Here is a 26,294-nt window from a genome sequence, read left to right as displayed (position 1 = left end):
TTAACAGGGACATGAAGATTTTTTTTAAAAAAGCATGCACATTAATGTGAAAAGAATACTATTCAATTGTGATTCTGTTTGCAGTGGATTTCATTTTAATTTTATTGCTTGCCTCATTTTCCACAGGTGGGGAAACGATGGATTTTATTATTTTGTGTGTGTGTGTGTATGTCTTACATTTGAATACACTTGGCTGTGACTTTCCTTAACTCAGCCTGTTTTGCATTGCTTTCAGCCTAGCTGGCTCATCTGGACAGACAAGGCCTATATGTTTCTGCCTTTTTTTAAAAAAAAGTCAGCATTCACCATTCACCCTTTTCTGTGATCCTTTAACAATGCTACTTGCTGTAAAATAAAAAGTGACAGCTTTCACACTGATTTAGGAACAGTGAATATTTTTTCCCCTGCAATTAGACTGAAGAATTTAAACACCTCGGGGAAAAGATAGGTCCAAGTAGTGAACTGTCGCCTCAGATTAAATATTAAGGTTTGTCATGTATACGCCTATACTGGAAAGGAATTATTTGTTATTTGGATCACCTGAAGAATCCTATAGCTAGTCTCTTCTATATTCTAATGCTAAATGTTTTCTTGTGGACTTCCTTTGAGGTGATGGTAATAACTCTCTTTTTAGCTATGACAATGAAGAGGCTACTAGATGAATAATCCTCAAATCTGTATCACCACTAACCCACCACACCCCTAATTTAATATAGCTTACTTGTGACAAACCACAGTTTTTGCCTTAAAATTCTTGGTAATGGTGCAGCTTACACTGTTTTGTCGACAGAGTAAACTAGAAGGCCTTTAAAAGCACGTATTGTGTATCACGCTCTCTGCCACATGCCCACCCCCAGTTTTGAAGAAGGAGAGAGTAGTAGGTTCCTGGTGGTTGTCTCAGTACGATGAGACCTACTAAGTCAAAGTATGAAGAAGTTTTAAAGAGTTTTCATTTTAAAGTATTTTTGCTATTCTCCATTGGCCAATTTAGAAACCTGTGTTTCAGGATCTGTGTTACAGCAAATTTGCCTTTCTTGATCATGAAGATATTTTGAGAGTTAACATTAGAATGCTTCCGGAATTTTGTGAGATTACAGCTGACCCTTGAATAATGCCAGGGTTAGGGTTGCTGACCCTCCCCACAGCCAAGAATCTGCTATGATTTATATAATTTATAGGCCTTCTGTATACAGGGTTCCTCCATATCTGCAGATTCAACCAATTGTGGATCATGTAGTACTGTAGTATTTGCTTAAAAAATCCACATGTAAGTGAACCTGCACAGTTCAAACCCGGTGTTGCTCAAGGGTCATCTTTACTTCAGTTGAGCTTAGACCTGGTTGTAGCCTAGGTTATATGTTGATGGCAAAACAAAACAACCTGGGATTTAAATTTTGCTTTGTAGAAGAAACAGCCAAAATAGTTAAGAATTGACTGTTCTTCAGAGGTGAATATAACTACAGGTCTCAGTATAGTCATTTAGTTTTATTTCATTTATTTCCGGTTTCAGTTAAGACAAATTCTGAGGGCCTATATTGAATTTACATTTTTGTACAATAACCAGGGACTCTGCTTTCTTGTTCTTCAAGAACTATTTATCTAAGATCACATCCAGTAAAAACATTGGGATTGATCCGAAGGAAATCTGTGACAGCATAGCTTTTTATAATGAAATAATACTAAGAATTAATACTTGCTTTATAGTTTTCTGTGTACCTCTTTCCAGTTGTGGAGCACCAAGGGGAAACCATCATTATAAAATAAAATTGTTTTTTATGTTAATGAGAATGTGGTTTTAAAAGAAGTGATTGACATTAAACATGATCTAAGTTCTGATTTTGACCTAACAATATTTACATAATGCTTTGAAAGGTGATATTAACAGTAGCAGTGGTATCTTTACACTGTGTTTTTTCAAAACTGATCAGGTGGTTAAGTTGCTAGCAGCAGTAGTACCAAAAGATAGTTTAGGATAGAATGAGGGTTTTCATATTAAATATTAAAAATTTTTTCTCTGTCTGAATAGTTTGAAGTTATTCTTAATACATCAGATGTTTTGTGTTATGGAATCACAGACTTCAGATATACAAGTTATTTTTTAAATGTATCTGCATACAGGAGGAAGTAGGAACATAGAACTAAATAAAATGAAGTATAAATTACATGGATACCTTAGAAATATAATCTTAAAAAAATAATGTTCCTAAATAATGGAAAGCTGGCTTTTTTTTAAGCGTGGATTTGTTTTTTTTTTTCCTTCATGTATTTGTTGTGCTCAGAAGTCATTTCCTCTTATTTTTCTGTGCTGATGAACTATGCTTTAACAAACTTGTTAAAAACAACAGCTCTTAATCTACTGGGGTGTTCCTCTTTTTCCTTATTTTCTTAGGAGTCAGTGGATTGGTGGGGAAAATGCTGCTTGTCCTGGGCCCTGAACTGTAGGAAGAAGATGCCAAAGGCCAAGTACATGTATCTGGCCCAGGAGCTCTTGGTTGACCCGGAATGGCCACCAAAACCTCAAACAACAACAGAAGCGAAAGCTTTAGTAAAGGAGAATGGATCATGTCAGATCATCACCATAACATAGCAGTGAATCGGTCTCAGTGGTATTCTAGTAGCAGTATTGAGGAGAATGTAAATGTAGGACTTAATCTGATCCTGTGCGTCAGAATGGCACCCTTTCAATTTATGTCCCTTCCAATACAGTAGCTGATTTGAGTTTTTTTTTTTTAAACAAAACAAACAAAAAGAGATTGGCCTGTCAGTTAAATTAATAATCAATCTTCAAAGTCCTATACCTTCATTCAGTGACTCTAAATATTATATATATTTCCAGAACTTGCTTGATTGTTATCCTCAGTGATACTCTTTATAGGGTACAGAAGAAAGTTGGTATCTGGAAGGTATTTAGATACTAGCTTCTAAGACTTTAGTTTATGCCTTTAAATTTATTTTCACAGCCCCCTTATTAGATAAAGTCATCATTTATATACAGGCCCTAAATTTGTGGTTGATAAATAAAATGGGTGTTAATTAGCCTTCAATGAAAATAGGTACAAAGCCTGTTTTTATTTGATTTCAATATTTCTCCCAAAGAAAACTTAGTGTACATAACACCAGTTCCCTTTGATAGCCTAGAGTTAGGAGTGAGTTTTATGGTGTTGCAACTCAGGTAATTTCCATTTATGGTTTTATATTTTCTGTACAAACTGCCTGGGTTTTATTTTTTCTAATCAGCAAGGTGCTTCACTGCCTTCTTGAGATGTCCCTCAAATCTATTATATGGATCTTGTGCTATGTCTGGTGTCAGTAGTATAATTTGCTTTAGTTACATGTTGTTGAAGCCTTTTCAGTAGGAAAAAAGCTGATTTCTTTTGGTAGTAGATGTAGATCTACCTTTTTAATATCTCTTCATACCTGTTTTTTTCCTCTCAGGCTTTATATTATTTTAAATGTCTTTTTATTTTCTTCTACGTCTTTAATTACCTAAAGACATAGGATAATAGCTTTTTGTTTTTTAGTTTTTTGAGTTAGAATTTTACCTCCTAAAATTTTAAAGGTTTGATGTATGTCTCTCCTGTCAATAATGAGGCTTAAAAAAATGAGTGGTTTTGAATGACTGCTGTTTTTTCAAAGCAGTATGAACCTGGCGAGTTTGTCTTATGCCATTAGGTGGCGCCAGAGGTCAGAGTTTACCTGTTCTGGATTGGGTGTTTACGAATGAGCATATTTGGTTGTGGAAATTTATGGGAGAAAAAAAAAAAAAATGAAATAAAGTTAAAAAGAAAAGTCATTCATTGATCCAAAAGAAATGTACATGAAGATATTTTTCACCTTTCTGTTTTGCCTGGTTAATGTTTAAATTCTAAACAAAATTAAGGTAATTTAAAAATGCCTTTATTAAAGGTAAGATCCAGCAGTTTGGCAAAGCCCAAAGTTCTGATAAACAAGAAAACTGATACTGCTGTAAAGTGGACACTAAACTACTAAGACTGTGTGATCTTATCCTGTGCTCTTCCTTGACCGGTAGCATGCTTGTGCTTTCTACTTCTAGCTGATCATTATTTTCCTGATACGTATTTACCAGTTTGATCAGATGTTACCCAGAACCGTAAAACCAAATGGTTCTCATTTTTTATGCTGCAGAGACCTGATGATTTTTGGTTAACTGTAGAAAAATGTATGTTACACTCAGGATCACTGTTAACTGCTGTGGCCACTGATGATTCTTACAAAAATATAATCAAAGTTTTCCATCAAAAAAGTATGATACTATATTAATACACATTAGATGATAAGAACAGTTGTTCCATGAATGATTCTATGAAGCTATGCATCTCAGACCTCTTGAGCTGTGAATTAGCACTGTTTTTATAGTTACTTACTCTCTTTATCATTTTATAATTTCCACATTCAGTTCACTTCCAATACATATGAGTGATAGTCTTCAGTGATCTCCCACAATTGTAAATTTTATTCTTTGATTTAAATACTGAAGCATATAATTAAAGTAATTGCTAAGTAGCAGCTTAAAAATCCAACTATCAGATTGTATTTAACATCTTTAAGAGCATGATCATAAAGAGCTATATTTTTACAACCTCCCCCCTTTTTTAACATTTAGATTTTATAAGGGTTTTATATCACATCTGTCCATATTGTTTTCAAAGGAATGAGGTTTTTAGGTAGGTGGATAAAACATTTGTAGGAGGCTAGATTTGAACATAGACAAGGTGGGTTGTTCAGGTTGTAATGGATGGCTTCCAGAATGTGATTTGAAGAATGCCTGTGAGTCCAGGTGTGGGTCCTACTTAGTGCCATAGATAGACGAGTCCTCTCTCTGTAGGTCACCATTACATAGTAATTTTGATTCTGAATTTCACATTAAATTATTTGAGTGTATACAGATCTAAATTTTAAAATCTGTACATATATTATTTTGACATATTAAGATGAATAAATATTGCTGATTTAAATTTTATTTATGCACATACCTAAAGGACAGAAATGTCCAGGAAAGTAATTGTTAAATAATATGTAACTTTTTAACTTTTTAAATAAATAACAAGATTTTTAATGTGTGTCTCCCTCAGGGTTGTTTAAAGTTTTTTTTCCTCCCTCAAATATAAATAGTGGTAACTATATGTTTTGTATCTTCTAGCACCAACTGCTGTAAAGCAATGCTGCAAATAATGCTTGAATAAAAGTGGCTAAGCCAACAACGAAATAAAAACTTTTTATATCAGTTTTATAATCCCTACATTCGAAAGCTTTCCAAATTGTACTTGCATTTAAATAAAACTGTTGCAGTTTTTACTGTTTTGTTTCCCATGTTTATGAAACTACTGCACAGTTTCAGAGGCAGGGAAAATTATGTCAGTGTTTATGTACTCTGTTCCCCCAAACGGCTATGGATCCAATGTCCAGAGAAGAGCAAAATTCCAACTTTAGAAAACATTCTAAGATTTCATGCATGCAGTTTTGACATATCTGAAAATAGGCTTTTTGTATATTTATGGTGGGAGGTGGTTGGGAACTTTTAACAAAATGTTAATTTTTGTACAGTCTGTGGGCATTTACACATATTTTTAATGTATTAAGATTTGGTAATTATGTGCACATTAAATTAATAAAATAATTACTTCCTGTTATGATTTGTGAATTCCCTAAGACTTTGGATTTTTTTAAGTAACTTTATATCAGAAATGACACTGCATCTTTATATTTTTTAAATTGTATTGCTGCTCAAGAATGGTACCCTGATGTCAAAAAGGCATACATTCAGAATTGTACATTCAGCACTGTAAATAGCCTTACGAAAAATTTTTGATTGAAGCTGTTCAAAATAAAGATTTGAATGATATATATAACATTTCTTTTTTTCTGTGTCTTTATATACGTTTGTTTGCTCTTTAGTTGCATGAATACTGCCCTCTCTGGATTTATTTTCCTGCTTAATACTTCCCCCATTTCTCTCTTTTTTTTTTTTTAACTTTGAATTTTTCAAGAAAATAATGCAACTTTCCACACACCACGTCATGTCTGTGACCGGCCCATAGAAACCCATCAGTCAGATACAGTGTAGAGCCAAATGTTAAGTATCAGGAAGTCTGAGGGAAATGGTGAAGTAGAAGACTAGGGACTTAGAATTTATTAATACTTGGGAAGATCAGACGGAAAGCTAATGCCATGTAAGCCATGGTAAGTTTGAGGGGAAGCGGCATCCATGGATGCAAAAAGAGTGCTCCGTGGAGCAGGAGAACTTGGAGCTAACTACTGGCCATAGGAATCCCAGAGAGGGCAGGATGTGCTGGGCCTTGTGCTTGGGTAGGAGGGCTTTCCTTGTATCACAGGTTCTGCAGGAGCCATGTGTCCTCTGCTGTGGGCCATGTGGATGGTTGGCTGGTGTGAGACCTAGTTTGAGCCCAAGTTCCTTCCATTCTCTGTGGGTTGTGTAGCAAATGATCGTGTCCCTTGCACCACAGCCTGCAGGTGGCAGTACAGTTCTGCCTGTCTGTCCTTCCTTTTCCCCCTCCATCACTGCCAGTTGCTTTACTCTGGGTATATACTGCAGGGAAGGACAGAGGGAGTTCTAGGAGTTTGAATGAGATTGTCCCTGTACCAAGTTGGGGTTGTGGTTACTCCACAAGTACAGAGAGATCGCTGCTGTGCCCTGGCCTTGGAGTCTCTCCCACGGAGGAAGAAAAGCATATCTCATTCGGTAAATACCTGGTTTTGAATGGCCAAACCCTGTAAGCCAGGGTTCTGTGACTCTGATACAGAAGCTGCCACTTAGGACAGCAGATTCCTGACTTGTTTCATGGATCCAAAATCCAAAGGACTTGAAACACTGGTGCCGTCATTACTGCAGTGCTCAAAGTACTTCTCAGTACCTCATCAATTTGCTCATTGGATCAACTCTGTTCCACCACTGTCCGCAACTTCTGTGCCCAGTGTTCCCTTCTTGGCCCATCGTAATGTCCTCTCTTCAAAATAAACCTTGCAGGTTAATTCTCACTGGAGATCTTCCTGGGGAAATAGGCTAAAGAAGCTTCACCCGAATTTGACTCGAAGTCGTATTCTGATTATCCCACAGTACCTCTTCCCAGGCCTCTGTCATGCTGGCTCCTGGCATTTGATGGGCAAGGGGCCTTTCACTTGGTCTGCCTGTGTGACTGACTCACTGGTCACCAGGGGAGCTGTTCCAGGCTCTGGAGCTGCTTCCCTTGATTTGAGCGGAAAGACAGACTGCTCAGTGGCTTTCCCTGTGTTTTAGGACTGCATGCTTAGAAGATAATTTCAGTCCCTTCAGCATTTAATGGGCTTTGACCGCATTTGGCTACACTAAAGGCTGAATAGGTTTCAGTTCCTTTTCTATAACACCTGCCAATGTCGATTTGGGGGACTTTTTTTCCCAAGGAGGATAAAATAATTTAAGAACCACTTCTGCTGTACCACTGCACTCAAAGATTCCAGAGGTTAATGTTTATTCTTTTGCAATTCAAGCATTGACTTTTCCCAGTATTTTTAAAAACCTATATTCCTACCTTTTGTCTTAAACAATGCCATTTTCCCTTCCAAATCACTTTATATTTGCATTAAAAAAATTTTAATAGTGACATTAAGCACGTTTGATAAAATTTCAAAGCTCACAGAAAGGTATATAAGGAAGTCACCTTTTTCCTGGTTTCTCCCCCAAAGGGGGAATACTAAAGTTTCTTGGTTGTATTGTTCTAGAAAAAATATATATGCTCATATATGTTTTTAAAAATCCGACACACATAGAACCCCATGTTATATGCTATGCCGCCCTTGTTTTATGTCATTCAGTGTATTTTAGAAAGTTATGTCAGGAGCTTCCCTGGTGGCACAGTGGTTAAGAATCCGCCTGCCAATACAGGGGACCCGGGTTCGAGCCCTGGTCCGGGAAGATCCCACATGCCGCGGAGCAACTAAGCCTGTACGCCACAACTACTGAGCCTGCACTCTAGAGCCCACGAGCCACAACTACTGAAACCCGCGTGCCTAGAGCCCGTGCTCCACAACAAGAGAAGTCACCGCAATGAGAAGCCCGCACACCGCAACGAAGAGTAGCCCCCGCTCACCGCAACTAAAGCCCGCGCGCACCAACAGAGACCCAACGCAGCTAAAAAAAAAATTAATTTAAAAAAAAGAAAGTTATGTCAGTACTTGCAGCTCAAATCCATTCTTTTCAAAGTCTGCAAGGCATCCTATTGCACGGATATACTATAATTTAAACGACTAGTTCCCTATTGATGGTCATTTAGATTTTCTTTTTTTTTTTTTTTTCTATTAGAATCCTGCAAGTAAGTTTTTGTGTACATGTCTTAATGAGCATTTCCATAGGATATATTTTTAGCGGTGGAACTGCTGGACAAAGAATATGTATGTTTAAAATTTGGTTGATACTACTAAATTTTCCTCCCCAAAGTTTGCTACCATTTATATTCCCACCAATGTGGTATGAGAATATCTACTTCTTCACACTTCATAAAACACTGGATATTTTCAGGCTTTATATTTCAGTGTGGTGTTGGTATAGGGGTTATCAAATAGCCCAGAAACAGACCCACACAACATTCATCAGATGTTGATTTATGACAGTGCTGACATTGTAGCTCTGAGGGAAGAAGGGATATACATATATAGGACAGCAGGTTATCCTAATGGAAAAAGATAAAATTGTACGTACATCATCCACAAAAATCAATTCTAGACGGATTAAAGACCTAAATGCGAAGGACAACATTCTAAAATGTAATAATAAGGTGTTACAGGAGAATCTTTTTTTGGCTTGAGAGGAGAGGAGGAATTATTTTAATAGACATAAAAAATCTTAAAGATTAATAACTCTGCCTATATTAAGACTTCTGTCCATCAAAAGACAGAAAGCAGGTGAAAAGGCAAAGCACAAAGTAGATGAAGATATCTGTAACACCTACAACTGACAAAGGATTAGTATCCAGAATACATAAATAATGCCTACAATTCAGTTTTTTAAAGACACAATCATACGTACTTTGCATATAGAAAAATGGTCAAAAGAACCCAAATTTCTCAGAAGATGAGGCACAACTGGCCCTTAAAAATATGAAAAGATGCTCAAGTTCATAATTCAATAGGGAAATGAAAAATTAAAACCATACCGAGACAATTATTTCATACGAATGGCAAAAATTTTAAAATCAATTCCAAGGCATGGGTGGAGATGTACAGTAGGTGGCAGCATCTATTGGCACAACTACTTTGCAAAGCAGTTTGACATTCCTATGTTCAAATGAACATGTGGACACCCTTCCTTCAACCCATCAAGGCCATTATGGAACATATTTGAGAATGTTGTTAGCTTTACTACTCCTAAAACGAAAAAAAAAAAAAAAAATGAGTGGAGCACTTGAGAATGTCCTTAGCCTTATTCCTAAAAGAGGGAGAGGGGAACTGGAGCAGAACTGGAGCGAAATGGCAGAAAAAGGAACACCCGAAGGAAGTGTAGCCCAACCAGGGGTGTGGTTGCTGCAGTGGTCCAGCTGTGTCACTACTGGACACACATCACAGAGTCATATTGTGCCTTTGGGGAGAAACTGCTCTCCCTCCTGCTCTTGCCATTCGGCTTTGGCCGTAGGACTTGGGTGATATATGGTCTCTTTTTCAAAGTTTGAAGATATTTGTCATTAAAAACCAGAATATGCCCTCTGAGATAGGGTCCTTTCCATGACTTTTATTCTGGGAAAGCCTTTATCCTCAGGATGCAAGGATACTTCCCTCTTCCTTTGGAAAGTGCCAAATCACACGCAAAGCTCTAAGCCTTTCAGTTGCTTTGGGGTGCAGCACCATTTCAGGTAAGGCCAAATATTTTAAAAATTAGTATGGGCAACCGGAGGGCTCGGTTAGTCTGTATGAATAAGAAATAAAATTTAGTACAAGAAGCAATTCGTTTAAAATTACATGTAGGAAACATTGTTTTGGCAGATTAGTATTACTGTATTTCACAGATAATTCAGTGCCACGAGTACTAATTTTTATTTAAGCATCTTAGAAGTGATAGCTCCTTATTTATGGCTCAATCAGAAATACTACTCTCAAATTCTAGCTCTGTGACCCTGGTTAAGTTACTTAACCTTTCTGTGCCTTAGCTGCATCATCCTTTAATTGGGGATAATATTAGTACCTAACTCATAGGGTTATTGTAAGGATTAAGTGAATTAATTTAAATAAAGTGCTGAGAACAATGCGTGGCATAAAGTGATAGGTACTATTACCTACTAATACCTACTTTTCTCAGTGTGGTTCACTATTACGGGGTGGTCCTGTTTTAGAGTAAGTTGGCACTGCAGATACAGCATGATTGTGATAAAAGGAATCAGGTGATGGTTGCTGCTGCTTTAACAGACTTTGCTGTTCCCTTCAGGGCTGTAGGTCATAGCCACCCTAGGCTAAGTCATGAAGTCAAGAGCAGGGCTATGTTCACAATGCACATTGCTCTGTGATGTCTGTGAGCTTGACTGTGAGAAAGATTATTTTAATTAGTTCTCTCTATGTAAAGATTTAAAGGTATTGACTTTTCCATAGCTTGAAAATGCTTTCATTTCAACGATTTGAACTAAGAGTGGAAAATCAGTAAAACGAACGAGGCCTCGTAGGGTAGAATGAACGTCTTTTCACCACCCAGGAAAATCAGCACTCCTAAGAGGGAGACTTAACTTATATCTGGGTAACATTCAAAGTCAGTGATAATCCTGGCGAAAGGATCACGCAGGGTTACAAGATTGAAATTCGAGCGTTTGTCCTTCGTGTGTTGCCCACAGATCTGCCGCGGTCGCCTTTCCAGACATGCTGAGGAGCGCTCTGCTGTGCGCCGCGCTCGGGCTCCTGCGCGCCCAGCCCTTCCCCTGCCCACCCACCTGCAGGTGCATCTTCCGCGACGCCGCGCAGTGCTCGCAGGGCAGCGTGGCGCGCATCGCGGCGCTCGGCTTGCCCACCAACCTCACGCACATCCTGCTCTTCCAAATGGGCCGCGGCGCCTTGCAGAACAGCAGCTTCAGTGGCATGACCGTCCTGCAGCGCCTAATGCTGTCCGACAGCCAAGTTTCGGCCATTGCTCCCGGCACTTTCAACGACCTGATAAAACTTAAAACCCTGAGGTTATCGCACAACAAGATCACTCACCTTCCAGGCGCGCTGTTGGATAAGCTGGTGCTCTTGGAACAGCTGTTTCTGGACGGCAATGAACTAAAGAGCCTTGACCAAAACATGTTTCAGAAACTGGTTAACCTGCAGGAGCTCTTTTTGAACCAAAACCAACTCGCTTTCCTCCCTGCTAGCCTCTTCACAGACCTGGGGAACCTGAAATTGTTGGATTTATCGGGAAATAATTTGACCCACCTGCCCGAGGGATTGTTTGGGGTCCAGGTTAAGCTTGAGAAGCTTCTGCTCCACTCGAACCAGCTCGTGTCTCTGGATTCGGGGCTGTTGGATAGCCTACGCGCCCTGATGGAGCTGCAGCTCGACAGAAATCACATCCGTTCCGTCGCACCCGGCGCCTTCGACCGTCTGCAAAGCCTAAGCTCTTTGACTCTTTCCAGAAACCGCCTCGAGTTTCTGCCCTCTGCCCTCTTTCTCCATTCGCACAATTTGACCTTCCTGACCCTGTTCGAGAACCCGCTGGAGGAACTCCCCGAGGTGCTCTTCGGGGAGATGGGCGGCCTGCGGGAGCTGTGGCTGAACGCCACCCAGCTGCGCACCCTGCCTGCCGCCGCCTTCCGCAACCTGAGCGGCCTGCGGGTACTGGGGGTGACGCTGAGCCCGCGGCTGAGCGCGCTCCCGGAGGGCGCCTTTCGGGGCCTCGGCGAGCTGCGGGTGCTCGCCCTGCGCTCCACCGGCCTGGCTTCCCTCCCCGCCGACTTGCTCCGCGGCCTCGGCGGGCTGCGCCACGTGTCGCTGCGCCGCAACCGGCTGCGGACCCTGCCCCGCGAGCTCTTCCGCAACCTCAGCAGCCTGGAGGAGATCCAGCTTGACCACAACCAGCTGGAGACCCTGCCCGGCGACGTATTTGAGGCTCTGCCCCGGCTGGCGAACGTCCTGCTGGGGCACAATCCCTGGCGCTGCGACTGTGGCCTGGGGCCGTTCCTGGCGTGGCTGCGGCGGCACGCGGGCCTCGTGGGTCGAGCCGAGCCCCCGCTGTGTCACGGCCCCGGGCCGCACGCCGGTCTGCCGCTCTGGGCCCTGCCCCACGGCGACCCCGGCTGTCCGCGCCCCGGGAGCCCGCCTTCCCGCCGCCTCGCCCTCGGCTCTTCCGAAGGCCCCCAGCAGCCCGCCCTGCCCGCCGCCCCTGCCCGCGCTTCCTTGGGACCCAAGCGCTCCGAGTCCTGGGCGTGGGCCCGGCCGGTGGCCGAGGGCAAAAGTCAGGACCAGAGCCTGTTCTGGGGTCTCTATTTTCTGCTTTTAGCTGCTCAGGCCATAATAACCGGGATCATTGTGTTTGCGATGATTCGACTCGGCAGGCTCTTTCGGAAATTAATCAGAGAGAGAGCTCTGGTTTGAGGCAATGGTAAAACCTTGCAATTAATTAAAACGTGACCAGGGTATTGTCAGACGTGGCTCTGGGGAGAGTCCAGACGGGCTGCCGCTGTCTTCCTCTCCCTGCTTCCGCTTCCTCTTCTCCCATCTCCCTCCCTCCCTCCCTCTTTCCCTCCCTCTCTCCCTCCCTCTCTCCCTCTCTCCCTCCCTCCCTCTCTCTTCCCCTTTCTATCTCACCTCTCATTCCCGCCCCCGCCCCGTACCATTTACAGTCAGAAATTGTGGCTGCCTGCTGTGCCTTTGTCTCCTCCTCCGTCGTGTGCACCTGGGGGCGTGGGCTGTGAAGGCCCCTCCCTGTGCCCGCCCTGCCGGCTGGAGGGAGGGTTTTCTCCACTGTGTACGGAGGGAAGGTGCAAAGGAGGCAGCCAGCTTCAGTCCAGGGCCCGCCTCCCGCACCTGGCAGGTGTCTGGTAAATGTTTGTGAAATGAATGAATAACATGAATACAGGGGAATCCAGTGATAATGGCTTTTCCTAGCAGAGAAGATGGAGTGCTCGCTTTATCTACTTTCATTTGAAAAGCAGAATTCTTCCAGTTCTTGGACCTTCCTGGTGGCGCGGTGGTTAAGAATCCGCCTGCCAATGCAGGGGACACGGGTTCGAGCCCTGGTCCGGGAAGATCCCACATGCCGCGGAGCAGCTAAGCCTGAGCGCCACAGCTACTGAGCCTGTGCTCTAGAGCCCGTGAGCCACAACTACTGAAGCCCGCGCGCCTAGAGCCCGTGCTCCGCAACAAGAGAAGCCACCGCAATGAGAACCCCGCGCACCACAACAAAGAGTAGCCCCCGCTCGCCACAACTAGAGAAAACCCGCACGCAGCAACGAAGACCAAACACAGCCTAAAATAAATAAATTTATTTTTTAAAACAAAAGAACTTTTCAGAAAAAAAAAAAAAGAATTTTTCCACTTTCTTGTGTGTCCTGTTTCTTCTCGCTTTATGTATGTCTGACCTGTGGGGTTTTGGGGGGAGCGCTGAACTCCATCCACACAAAAGCATATTTTCAGAGCAGGTCCGCCGTGTGATAGGCTGAGAGAGAGAAAACCCAGCCTTCCCGCCGGGAGCTCGGTGCCCAGCGCAGAGCCCTTACAGCAGGGTCCGGGCTGAGCGCCGAGGAGCGGGGGAGGGAAGGGCACGAGAGCAGGTGGGACGGGGGTTAGGGGAGGAGCGGGGGCGTTCGGGGGGGTCTAAGTGTGGGGCTGGGAGCGCCCACTGTCCACGGATGCGAGCCCGTGAAGCGCTGCTCTGCTTGTTCATGGGGCCTGTGAGTTGCTACTTGCTTCCTACAGGGGTGAAGACTGTCATTTTGACACTGGGTTGGTTTTCATTTCCTGAAACTAAACGCTACCTCATTTCACAAGCATTTATGGAGCACCTGACAGTGACAGGTGTTCATGAATGTAATGATAAGCTTGGGTTCTAGTTTATTATGCTCGGATCACGTTCTCATTTATTCCAATTGAAGGCAGTAAAACTCTTGTTGCTTTCATTGGGTGTCTGCTTGTGAGAAGCAGTGGTTAAAACATGGGCTGGAGAGTCAGAAGGGTTCAGATCCCAGCTCCACCTACTAACTCCATAGGACTGTGGGCAAGGCACCTGAATTCTCGAAGCCTTGGTTTCCGCATCCCTGGAAAGGTATAAATAGTACGTGCCTCTTAGAGTTGTCGTGAGAACTAAAGGCAATAAAGCATCTGATGACAGCCAAGTGCCCTGCATACAGTAAATGCTCAATAAATGGTAGCTCTTATTATTAAAGGACGAGCAATTATTACTGCTGTCATCATTTCAAAAGAAGAGCTTTGAGCTGTTTTTTTTTTTTTTTTTTTCCTCTGTGTATATAAAGATGAGAGCAAACATCCTCAAACTGGAGATAACATTCAAGTTAGTCTTCACTTTTGGGTGGTCTCAGCCCTGTGTGGTCAGGCTCTATGCTCAGGGTCCAGAGAAATAGGTCCTCCAACAACCACTGGATGTGGAGTAGAAAGAGCTGGCTTCCTGGCACTGTAGGTGCACTTCTCTTTCAAGGCCAAGTTCACGTCTCCTCCTGGTGAAGTCTTCCCTGACTGTCCTAGCAGATTAAAGTGTTCCCTTCTGTGTGCCCCCCTCTCAGGCTATCTGGCACTAGGCACCCTCCCACTCCAACTGGTTCTGCTCACCCTTCACTCTAGGGGGTGTGTGTGTGTTTATGTGCCTCCTTGGCTTATTTATTTACATTGCTCCAAATTTTGAAACTCCCTACAGCATAAAACTCATACTCTGCATATAATATTCTTCAACTGTTTTTTTCTGGGCTAACACATTTTTGAGATTTATCCACATGAAGCATTTGGCTCTAGTTCATTCATTTTAGTAGCTACATAATACTCAATTGAATGAATATACCACAATTTATCTGTTCTCTTGTTGATGGACATTTACTCCCAGTGTTTTTTCTTTTCTTTTTATGGCCCATTACTCTACATCCTTACCACCTCTTGATAATGTCAGAATTTTTAATTTTTGTAAATCTGATAGGTAGGAAATGGTATTTCATTGTTGTTTTGTCTTATATTTCCCTGATAACTAGTGAAGTTGAACTTATTTTTAAATATCTATTGAACGTTCAGATTTCTTCTTAGAATTATCTGTGCATATCTGTCAACCAATTTATAATGGGGCATTTTGTCTTTTTGGTATTGATTTCTAGGAACTCTTTACATATCCTGGACACTAATCTTCTGTAAATTATATGCTTTGCAGGTATCTTTTTTCTGTTCTTATTTCACTTTATTCATACTGTCTTTTGTGGAGCAGAAGCTTTAATTTTAATTTAGTCAAGTTTAGCAATAAAACTTTATAGTTTGGGCTTTTGAAAAAAAAAAAAACCTTGTCCTAAGAAAATCTTCCTGGGGCTTCCCTGGTGGCGCAGTGGTTAAGAATCCTGCTGCCAATGCAGGGGACCCGGGTTCGAGCCCTTGTCCGGGAAGATCCCACGTGCCAAGGAGCAGCTAAGCCCGGGTGCCACAGCTACTGGGCCTGCACTCTAGAGCCTGCGAGCCACAACTACTGAAACCCGCAAGACTAGAGCCCATGCTCCGCAACAAGAGAAGCCACCGCAACGAGAAATGAGAAGCCCGCACACCTCAAGGAAGAGTAGCCCCCGCCCCCTGCAGCTAGAGAAAGCCCGCGCAGCAACGAAGACCCAACGCAGCCAAAAATAAATAAATAAAATAGATCAATTTATATATAAAAAAAGAAAATCTTCCTACTCTCAAGCCATGAAATTACTCTCCTTTATTTCTTCTAAAAGTTGTAAAGTTTTTCACATTTAGATCTTCAGTCCACATAGAATTTATTTTAGTATACGGTGAGATGTAGGGAACCGACTGTATTTTTTGCCAATGTACATCCTATTGTCCCAGACCATTTATCACATAGTCCATTCTCTCCCCGCTGGTTTGCAAAGCTGTTGTTTATCAAGTTTCCTTATATGCATGGGTTGGTTTCTGGGTCGTGTAGCCTAAACCATTGGCCTATTTATCTAGTCTTATACTCACTGTCTTCATTAATGTAGCTTTGATAATTCTCGGTAGAGTCGCCACTCCACCTTGTTTTTCTTCAGAAAAGTTTCATCTATTCTGGGCCCTTGGCAGTTCTATGCATATTTTAAGGTCAGCATGTCAAGCTCCACCGAGAAACCCTGCTGGGATTCTGATAGGCAGCTGGCATCCCCCAGATCGAGTGTTCAAGAGAGAGATATCAAGACAGAAGTCAGTGTCTTTTATAGCTTAGCCTTGCTAGTCACATTTCATCAGTTCCTCAGTATTCTACTCAGTATTCTATGGGCAGGTCAGCCTCTTCAATGTGGGAGGGCGCCAGCTGGAGTGAGAACACCTGGAGGCAGGGATCACTGGGGACATTTTGGAGCCTGGCTACCATGGATGTGTAAATTTGTGTGGTTTACTCTTAACTACTGATTTAATTTCAATGGTCATAAATCTGTTCAATTTTCTATTTCCTCACTTTTGTTACATTATATATTTTTAAGGAAATTGTTCATTTTGTCCCCACATTTTCAAATTTGTTAGCCTGACATTTTCCATAATATTTAATTTCTCTGTTGTATCTGTTGTTGTCGTCCCCCTTTTATTCATCCTTAATATTGTTTATATCCAACTTCTTTTTTTTCTAGATAAACCTCACGAGTGTTTTTTCTATTTTCCTACTTTTACTGAGAACAAACTTGGGGCTTTGCTGCCCCTCTCTATTGTATCATTGTTTTCTATTTCATTCATTGTCAGCTTTATTATTTCCTTCCTCCATTTCCTTTGAGTCTATTTAGTTGTTTTTCTCATCATGACTTCTTAGGTCAGACACTTAGCCCATTATTTTTAACTCTTTCTTTTTCGGGATGTAAATTTCCCTTAAGGACTGTGTCCAGGTTGATGACTTTTATGTTCTCTTACTGTAATTAACATTTTGGTGGTTCTTGAAAATGAGTAAAAAGGAGTTAATGTTATTGTTTCTTTGGAAATATTGTTTACTATAGTGTCAAGTAGTACATTGTAACTACATTTCCTTTCTAGCACTTCCTTCATCTTTCTAGAATTTGTGGAAACCGCTCTGGACCTCTACCCAGCTGCCTCTGGGAACTCCTCTCCACGGCTTTCATTGGTTGCATCCACTATCTCCTAAATTCCATGTCTTCCTCTTCTAGTGTGCTCTCCCATCTTATAACTTCCTAGGAGAAGGGATACAGAGGGTATCCTTTTTTCCGAGTCCTTGCCTGAAAATTTCTTTATTCTCCCCTCATACTTGGTTGCTAGTTTAGCTGTGAATAGAATTCTAAGTTCAAATTGTCTTTTGCACCAAGATTACTGGTAAGAATTCATTGTCATTATTTACAGCTGACTCATTTTCTTCTTTTTGGGAGCCTTTAAGATCTTCTCTATGTCTTTCGTGTTCTGCTTTCAATATGATGTGCTGTGTATTCCTCTTTATTTCATTCACACAGCTGGAAATATCCAGGGTCCTCTGGAGACTTGTGTCCTTAAGTTTTGTGAAATTATCATACACTACTTCCTTGATAATATTTTGCCTCTCTTTTAATCCTTTATTTATTTATTTATTTATTTTTATCTTCTCTTGTGTCTTGTCTTTGAAATCTCTCTCTTCTACTTTCTGGAGACTTCTCAACTCTGTCTTCCAACACTTTAATTAAAATTTTAATTTCTGCAGTTGTATTTTTAATTTCTGTGGTGCCTGTTCTTTAATTGTTCCTTTTTATAGATTCTTACTCTTGTTTAATGGATGCAGTCTCTTTTGGATTTCTCTTAGGATACTAGGGTTTAAAATTTTGTAGTTTTTAAAGTTACCATTTCCTTTCTGAGCTATATCTATTTTCTCTGGGATTTGTTGTTGATTGTTGTTTGTTTCCCTTAAATCCATGGCTGTTGGCTCATATTTTAAAAGGGAGGCAATAAAAGTCACCATCAGAGAGCTCTGTACACATGGCAAGTTTCATGTTTGGGTTCTGTGGTAGCAGACTGAGTATTATACTGGGAACCTCTACAAGCCAGAATGTTCGTGGAGGGTTGTTTTCTCTAGAGCATTGTAATTTTAAAAAATAACTTGTTTGTTTTCCTAGGTGTGGGAGCAAAGGCAAATGTTCCATATGGTAGCTTTCAAATAACGCCCTGGTTTTTACTCCCCTGTCTCACACACACCTGTCCTGCATTGTACCTGGTGTAATCAATTTTCAAACCTCTCTGGGGCTCTGTTAAGAAAATGGGATCTCTCTGCTCAGCTACCTTCAACTGCTCTGTTCCATAAATGTGTTGAAATCTCTAGTGCATTGATAATCCTCTTCCATTCCCTGTGATGTAGTGGGTTTATCATTTCAATTCCTTTGTTACCATCTAAGTGGGGTCCTTGGAGGGAGAAGAGATAATTGGGGACAAGCAATTTGCATGTTTAACTGCAAGTCTTTCCATTTCTATTCTCCAAGTTTCCAGTCTCTCTGCCCCCACCCCGCCCCAGCATGTTGTAATTGGCTTCTCTTTCTGGAACAACTGCAGGTTGGGCTCTGAATCTCTGCTGACATTGGGACTGACCAAGTCTGTTTTGGGAGAAGTCACTCTGGGCTTCCCAGCTTTTAAAAATCACAATTACTACCAGGGCGTGCCAAAGGCAGGGAGATTCCAGGACTCACTGTGTAGTAGCTGTGCCCACCCTCATTAGGCATCTGGAATGTTACAAGATGATTTCATCGCTTCATGAATAGACAAGCATTAATTGAATTCAGTGGCTGGATCCACGGTACCGGGGAGCCTGAGATGCCCAGGGGGAAAAACAATGAACAGCTTCTTCCCAGTGACACTCTTCCTCCATGCCCTTCCACCTCTCTGTTGATGCTTCCAGGTGCTTCCTGGCTTTTATTACCCCAACACAGATATTGATATTTTCAAGTCCACTGCTTGGGATGGTTCTGTGTTCCAGCTGATGCTGCATTCAACCAAGCTTTATTAAATATATAATACATGCCTGGTACCATGAAATCAATTTTCCTAACCTTTACAACTGCCCTGGGAGGTAGGTATTATTATCCCATTTTATCGATGAGAAAACTGAGGTCCAGAGTGGAGCAGTAATGTACCTAAGGTTATGATCGGCAGAGCTGTCTGTGAGCTCAAGCCAGAGCTGTCTCCTGGCTTCTGGCCTAGACTATTCCAAGCCCCCTCCCCCACTGCTTCTCCTGGTGTGGACGGGTCGCCTGCTCAACCCAGGACCTACTGCCTGGGGGAGGCGAGCACCAGGAGGACACTCATTCGTGGTTGTAGACATCCTGACCTCGGCATTCTAGTCCCTTAAGCCTATTAGGGGCTTCCGAGAGCTGAGAGTTATTTGTAGGGGCTTTGGTTGCTAAGAAGGAGAAAAGAAGAGGGAATAAAGAGAGAGAAATAGGGAAGAAAAAAGGGTGGGAGAGAGGTAGTTGAGAGGGGAAGGGAACGAGAGAGGAAGGAGGTAGAAATCCAAGCTCAGGTCATTCTGACAGTGGCTGCAAGCATGGCCTTGACCCAGCAGGAGCCGTCCAGAGCCCACGGGAGGCACCGTTGTGTGGTGGGAAAGACAGAGAGTTGGTCTCAGATATGGGTCTGAGCAATGCCACTGACTGAGTTTCCGCACCCTCCTGGGGTGGTATAGGAGTCAAATGGATGTAAAGGTGCACTGTAAGCTGGAGCTCTGTCCCAAAGGGTCCCCTGTTTTTGGCACACCGTGGGGGCAGGGTGGTTCTTGATCTACCGCCTCTGCATCCCGGAGCAAAACCCAGAACAGTCCCACTTGGCACAAAGAAGACCCACGAATGCAAAACATCAACAGAAGATGGAAAGAGATAAAGGGATGCAGGATGTGTCTTCTGCACAAGCCTTTCCCATGGTCCTGTCCTCCCTCCACAGGCCCCGCAGCCCAGAGCTCCCACGCTCTCCCCTTAACCGCTGCAGCAGGAGCTGCCAGATTGAGGCCCGCCAGAACCCCAGCTTGACAGAAGGCAGAGAGTTGGGCCTCTTCCCTGGCTCCAATTCCCTAGCAATTCATGTCCGCAATGACATCAAAAGAGAAACAGAAAATGTCGCTATTTCTGAGTTTTTGCCCCCTTCAACCTCAAGGTCAAAGTCAGCCTCAGTTTAAACTCTTTTCAGTTGATTTGTAGGACAGGAGTAGAGGAGGTGGTATCAGTGAAACTCTGCAGCCCACCCAGCTTTGGGAATGCTATCATTCTAATAAGGTATTGGCCTAGCCACCTGCCCAGGAGCATTTAGGTAGAACACAGTCTATCTGAAGATGAACCTCAGAGAACCTCCTGGCTGCATCAGATCCCTGTGTGCCATGACCCTCCCACTGCCCAGCACCCTTTCTGGTTCAATTAAAGTAACTCCTGGGCACCGTAAGATCTATTAACATTTCCAGTGATGATGAAAACATCAGGGTTCTCTGTTCAGATCTGTCAATAGGAAGAAACAAGCTGCCTTGACAGGTAATGTATCACACAACCCTAGAGGCAATCAGGCTCTTTCTGGAAAAGAAAATAAAGAAAAGCAATCTAAAAAAAGTTGGGGAAGGGCACAAAAACTAACCAGGCCATCCTGTCCCCATGCCTTGTGCAAGCACATTCTTGTAAATCTCTTTTTCCTTTTATGCCAGGGTGCTCCTGCAAAACTAGACAGCCTTAAAGGATCCATTCCCACAGGCAGAGTTAGTTGTTCTCTGTGGAGCATAATGGCCAAAATAATGACCACCAAAGATGTCCATGTTTTAGTCCCCTATGAATGTGTGAATAGGTTACCTTCCACGGCAAAAGGGACTTTGCAGAAGTGATTAGGTTTAGGACCTTGAGATGGGAAGATTTTCCAGGTGAGCCCAATGTAATCACAAGGGTTCTTATAAGTGAAAGGAGGCAGGAAGCTGGAGAGAGATTTGAAGATGTGACAACGATGCTATTGGCTTTGAAGATGGAGAAAGGGGACCATGAGCCAAGGAATGCAGGCAGCCTTTAGAAGTTGGAAAAGGCAAGGAAGTGGATCCTCTCCTAGTTCCTCCTGAAGGAACCCAGCCCTGCTGACACCTTGATTTTAGTCCAGTGAGACCCATTTTGGGTTGGCGGTCATTTGGTATAAGAGCAACAGGAAACTAACTTTTCCCACTTCCATGCCTCAATTACAGCATCTAGCACATTCTACTATAATTCTATGTGTATGGATCTGCTTAACTGGGCTCCTTGGGGTCAAAGCTACATATTAAGTAGCCTCTCTGTCATGGTGCTACTGGGTCTAGTAGGTGCTCAGAGTTAGCTCTCCTGAATGAATATGTCATATCTACGCTGGCCCGCAGAATCAGAACTGACAGAGGTCAGCTGCGACCCATGCTGTGCTGTTAAGGGAGTTCACCTTTGACCCCACTGCCTTTAGAGAGTTAAATGTTCTTCCTTATTAAGGTTTTGGAAAATCAGGATTTGCCACACATTTAATTATGAGCACAGGTTCCCATAACTGTTCTCTGAGCAAGTGTGGCCTTCGTGTGTGTGTCCCTGAAGCTTGGAACAGAGGGTCTAAACCCGAGGTAACAGGAAGGAGAAAGGGCATGTGGATTAGGTCTCTAGGAGGGTGGTTTGAGATGTTGGCCTTCACCTTGAATGTTATGTTCAATCCTGGGCGCCAGGATTAATAATTAACCTAGCAGAGAGAGTGTAGAAGAAAATGACTGGGACAAAGGGTGGGAGGGGGAGCTGACGAAGGGCTGGAACCCAGTCACAGGGAAACTGGTTGAGAGAGCCGGGGTGTTCAGCCTGGAAAGGAGAGGATTTGGGGGGTTGATCACTGTGTTTAGCCAGTTCAAGGGTTGGTATGGGGAAGAGGAAGGGATTTGTTCCATGGGGTCTCAAGAGACAGAACGAGGACCACTTGGCAGGACCACCCACAGGGTGGGTGGTGGAGGAGACGCTTGGTCCCAGGGTTGGCGTGGCCATCACGTGGCACCATGAGCTGTCTCTGTGAGCTGCTCAAGCTGTGGCCGAGCAGCCCCGAGATGGAAGGAATTCCAGTGTTTGATGGAGACAGATGTGAGACTGCTACGTGTCCTTTAAGGTCCCTTCTCCCTCACACGGCCAGTGATTACTTGACCCTGCCCTGGGTTGAACTGGGTGGATATGGGTGTACCCTGCTGCCCAGACTCCGGCCACTGGAGACACTGGCCGTGGCCTTGTTGAGCTGATCTGCACAGAGAGGAAGAGCAATTTGCAGGCTCTGTGTCAGCGTGGGTCCTTAATGCCCTGGGGTCAGTCCACACCCTCAAACATAAAACCAGCCGTCCCAACAGCAGGCTTTTTGCAGCTTGATCTTTCCGGGGAGGAGGCCTCTCACTGGACGGCAGGGCCTCCCAGGGGTTTATATTCCCAGATTGCTTTGGAAAAGCTCAATCCTAGGTTCCCACACAGTCCTTAGGGGGCTGGTCCCTGGCCAAAGTGTGTGTCTGCTTTTCTCCCCTCTTCCTGTGCCTCTTCTTCTAGCTACCCAGCCCCCCGCCTAGGGATCAGATGCTCACTCGGCTACTGACCAGCTATGTGACTGTGAGTGAGTTCTTTTCCCTCCTTGGGCTGTAGTGTCCGCATCTGTAAAATGGGGGTCTGGACCAGGAGGTCACTCCCACTCTGATGCCACAGAAACCCAGAGTCTAGGACCTGAAAAAAATCACTTCCCTTCCTTGTCCATTTACCTCTGTCCTTTCAAAGACACATCCCTGGGCTTCCCTGGTGGCGCAGTGGTTGAGAATCTGCCTGCCGATGCAGGGAACACGGGTTCGGGCCCTGGTCTGGGAGGATCCCACATGCCGCCGAGCAACTAGGCCCGTGAGCCACAAGTACTGAGCCTGTGCGTTTGGGGCCTGTGCTCCGCAACAAGAGAGGCCGCGACAGTGCACACCGCGATGAAGAGTGGCCCCCACTCACCGCAACCTGAGAAAGCCCACGCACAGAGGCGGAGACCCAACACAGCCAAAAATAAATAAATAAATAAAGTGTAAAAATTAAAAAAAAAAATAAAGTGCAACACAACCATAAATAAATAAAACTAAATAATTTAAAAAAAAAAAAAAAAAAAAAGACACATCCCTGCCCCCTCCTCCCCGCCCACCCCAGGCTGCCCTTGAATGGCTGACCCTGCTCATCTCCCTCCGAACACTTAAGCAGCTACAGAAAGGGCCTTTTCCCAGAACGAGTGGAGAACCAGTCTAAGTGCCTGTCCAGGTGTCCCCGTGCCCATGTCTGTTCCTACTGCCTGCACCACGCTTTGTAGAAACGCATTTTGGCTGGTTGTGCTCATGACTCCTGGTTGGAGGGCACCTGGCGAGGTCCCCTCTGAGCCCCAGGTTCAGTCCGTGCTGTGGCGGAGTCCAAGGCTCCCCGCTAACTAGGAACGCAGCCTGCGTGCTCTGCAGCAGCTACCTGCTGCCCAGTCCCTGCCCACAAAGAGAAAGCTCATCCTCTGGCACCAAACCTGGAGTCTCACTCGTCCTAGTGCAATGGCCAGAGGATTATCGTGGGTTATTGATAATAACCCCTGGGTTATCGTGGCCCTGCTCTTGCCCCCGCCGCCAATGGCTGGGGATAGACGTTCTTGGAACAATCATGGTGAGACATGGGTGAGAAAGTGCTTTGTGATTTGAAGAGCTCCATGTGAGGAATGACTACATCTGGGAGGTCCACTGGGCACCCATGGGACAGTGAGGCAGGACCTCCCCAGGACTTGGGTTCTCCCTGGTAGCATCTGGGGAGGCGTGTTAGGTCAGCAGGTGCTACTGTACGTGGGCTTAGACGTGTTGAGTCAGGTGCTTCCTGGAAAAAGAGTGCGAACCAGAGCAAGAGCAAGACAGAGAGAGAGAGAGAGAAAGATGGAGAGAGTGAGAGTACGCGTGGACCCCATCTTGGCTGTGCCCCTCACTGCATGGCCCTCGGCAAGTTCTCCTTCTCTCTAAAATCAGTTCCTTCAACTGTAAAGCGAGAAGGTTGCTTTCAATGCCAGACATCCACACGCCCCTATCGGTGAGGCTCTGTGAACGCAAGGCTCTTCTCCGCCTCCTTGGGACTCCTGGACCACACAGCTCCTGAGTTGTCACCGAGGCTGAGGCAGTAGGGAGACCAGAGCGGTCTGGGCAGCTCGGTGGTTGGAGGAGGGAGCCAGTGGGGCCATGGAGATCCCTGCTTGGGCTGCATCCTCCACAGGCCTCCCTCACCGAGCAGGAGCCAGGGGGAGATGTGAGGCTGGTTCCCAGGGGCCCGCCCGCATGGTGGATGGTACAGCTTCCCGGGCACGTCACCATCTTGACAGGCCTGCAGTGCCAGCCTCTTAATCAGAGCCCAGCCCTTTGGACTTGGTTTATAGATCGAGTTATGGGACATCACATAAACGCCCAGTGGAAAACCAGTTCCTGCATCTTCCTTTCTTCCTGAGGAATTCCTGCTTCTGCTCAGATTAACCAGGTGGTCCCATTGTTGGGCACCTAAAGACTCTCCCTTTTAAAAACGCTTGATTTTATAAGAAGTCAACGCGAAGATGGGCAGGTCTGGATTTTCTGGAGGGAAGCCCTGCACTTCAACACTTGGCCAAGAGAGCGGGGTCAGCCTCACGGCCACTTGATGTTGTTTCGAAGCTCAGGTGACAGGAGCAATATTTAGGGCGAGTTGCTGGAAAGAGAAGACATGGGAAGTGGCTCATACATTCCCCCAGATACCCTAAAAGATGTCTCTCAGACAAGCCAGAGGTGTAGAGAGCTGTAAATGTATTTTAAAAATTCCTATCCATAAATCCATACAGAAAAGTACATAAATCGCATGTGTGCCGCTGGATGAATGATCACAAAATGAATTTTGAAGTATTCACTTTTAGTCGCATTCCTGAATACCTTTGAGTCCTTCACTTTTGTTTTTCCTCCTTCTTTCCTTCTTGCTTTTTTTTTTTTTTTAATTAAAATTTTTTTTTTTTTCTGGGGCTTCCCTGGTGGCGCAGTGGTTGAGAATCTGGCTGCTAATGCAGGGGACACGGGTTCGAGCCCTGGTCTGGGAAGATCCCACATGCCGCGGAGCAACTGGGCCCGTGAGCCACAACTACTGAGCCTGCGCGTCTGGAGCCTGTGCTCCGCAACAAGAGAGGCCGCGATAGTGAGAGGCCCGCGCACCGCGATGAAGAGTGGCCCCCGCTTGCCGCAACTAGAGAAAGCCCTCGCACAGAAACGAAGACCCAACACAGCCAAAAATAAATAAATAAATAAATAAATTAATTAATTAAAAAATTTTTTTTTTTTTCTTTTTGGCTGCCCCGAGCGGCATGTGGGAATCTTAGCTCCCCGACCAGGGATCGGGCCCATGCCTCCTGCAGTGGAAGTGCGGAGTCCTAACCACTGGACCGCCAGGGAAGTCCCCCTTCTTGCTTTTAACTTAGGTTATTTTGTTACATTTTATTTGAGCCACCTCAAATCCTTTCTGGAACCAGGAGGGATGAGAGTAAATACACAGAAAGATGAATGAGGTTGAGGGATGAAAACCCATTTCTCTGAGATGACTGGGACGCTGATCCACCCAGAGTCACCAGTCCTGAGGGCCATGACTCCATCCTAGACATGAGGAAATGCCTCCCAGCAGGGATGGGGTGGTGATCTTAGCAGGGGAGAGCCCGGGGTCATCCTTGTTCTGCCCTGACGCCAGCTCTCTCCTCCCCGTCACTTGTCACCTGGGTCTCCATCCATCCTGTCGACCGCTTCCTGCCTTCCTTCCAGGTTCCCAGTTGTAATAAGTACTATCACTGCATTCCTGTCTTCAAAATCCTCTGCTGTCAGCAGCAAAGCTTAGTCATTTCCCTTAATTTGCCAGCAGGGAAATGGCCGATGCCAGAGAAGACAGCCTGTCATTCCAAGGACTCAGGTGATGGCTCTGACAGTGGAACCCAGGCACCACGGTCATTTAGCCTTGTTTTCCCCTCAGAGCAATAACCAACAGCTTCATTTATGAGGAGCGGCAGCTCTTTCAGCTCTCATTTCTTATGCAAAGGCTGACCAGAAGGCAGTCTTCAGGAATAATATGTTGCTCCTCTGAAGAACAGAAACTGATAGTCAAAGGTGTGGTGTAACACAGAGAATGCTGGATTCTCATCCTAACCTTTGACTGAGACTTCTC

The 26,294-nt window shown here is 44.3% G+C and overlaps 2 protein-coding genes across 6 annotated transcripts in view; both read left to right on the top strand.

The window, feature by feature from the left end:
- Positions 1–5,872, top strand: part of ATP13A3 (ATPase 13A3) — an 80,359-nt gene extending 74,487 nt beyond the window's left edge. For 4 of the 5 annotated variants that reach the window (XM_068546462.1, XM_068546463.1, XM_068546464.1 and 1 more), the window contains one exon: positions 2,390–5,872. In XM_068546462.1, coding sequence (XP_068402563.1) covers positions 2,390–2,587 — 198 coding nt within the window. In that variant the 3' untranslated portion in view covers positions 2,588–5,872. The other variant, XM_068546465.1, reaches the window with a different exon arrangement.
- A 4,979-nt stretch (positions 5,873–10,851) lies between these two features.
- Positions 10,852–12,561, top strand: GP5 (glycoprotein V platelet). The gene has a single exon (XM_068546466.1). The coding sequence runs from the start codon at positions 10,852–10,854 to the stop codon at positions 12,559–12,561; it is 1,710 nt and encodes a 569-aa protein (XP_068402567.1).
- Positions 12,562–26,294: the final 13,733 nt, after the last annotated feature.

Source organism: Eschrichtius robustus, chromosome 6, assembly GCF_028021215.1.
Source record: "Eschrichtius robustus isolate mEscRob2 chromosome 6, mEscRob2.pri, whole genome shotgun sequence".
Taxonomy (NCBI): Eukaryota; Metazoa; Chordata; class Mammalia; order Artiodactyla; family Eschrichtiidae; genus Eschrichtius; species Eschrichtius robustus.
This window is presented reverse-complemented; position numbering and strand designations above follow the sequence as displayed.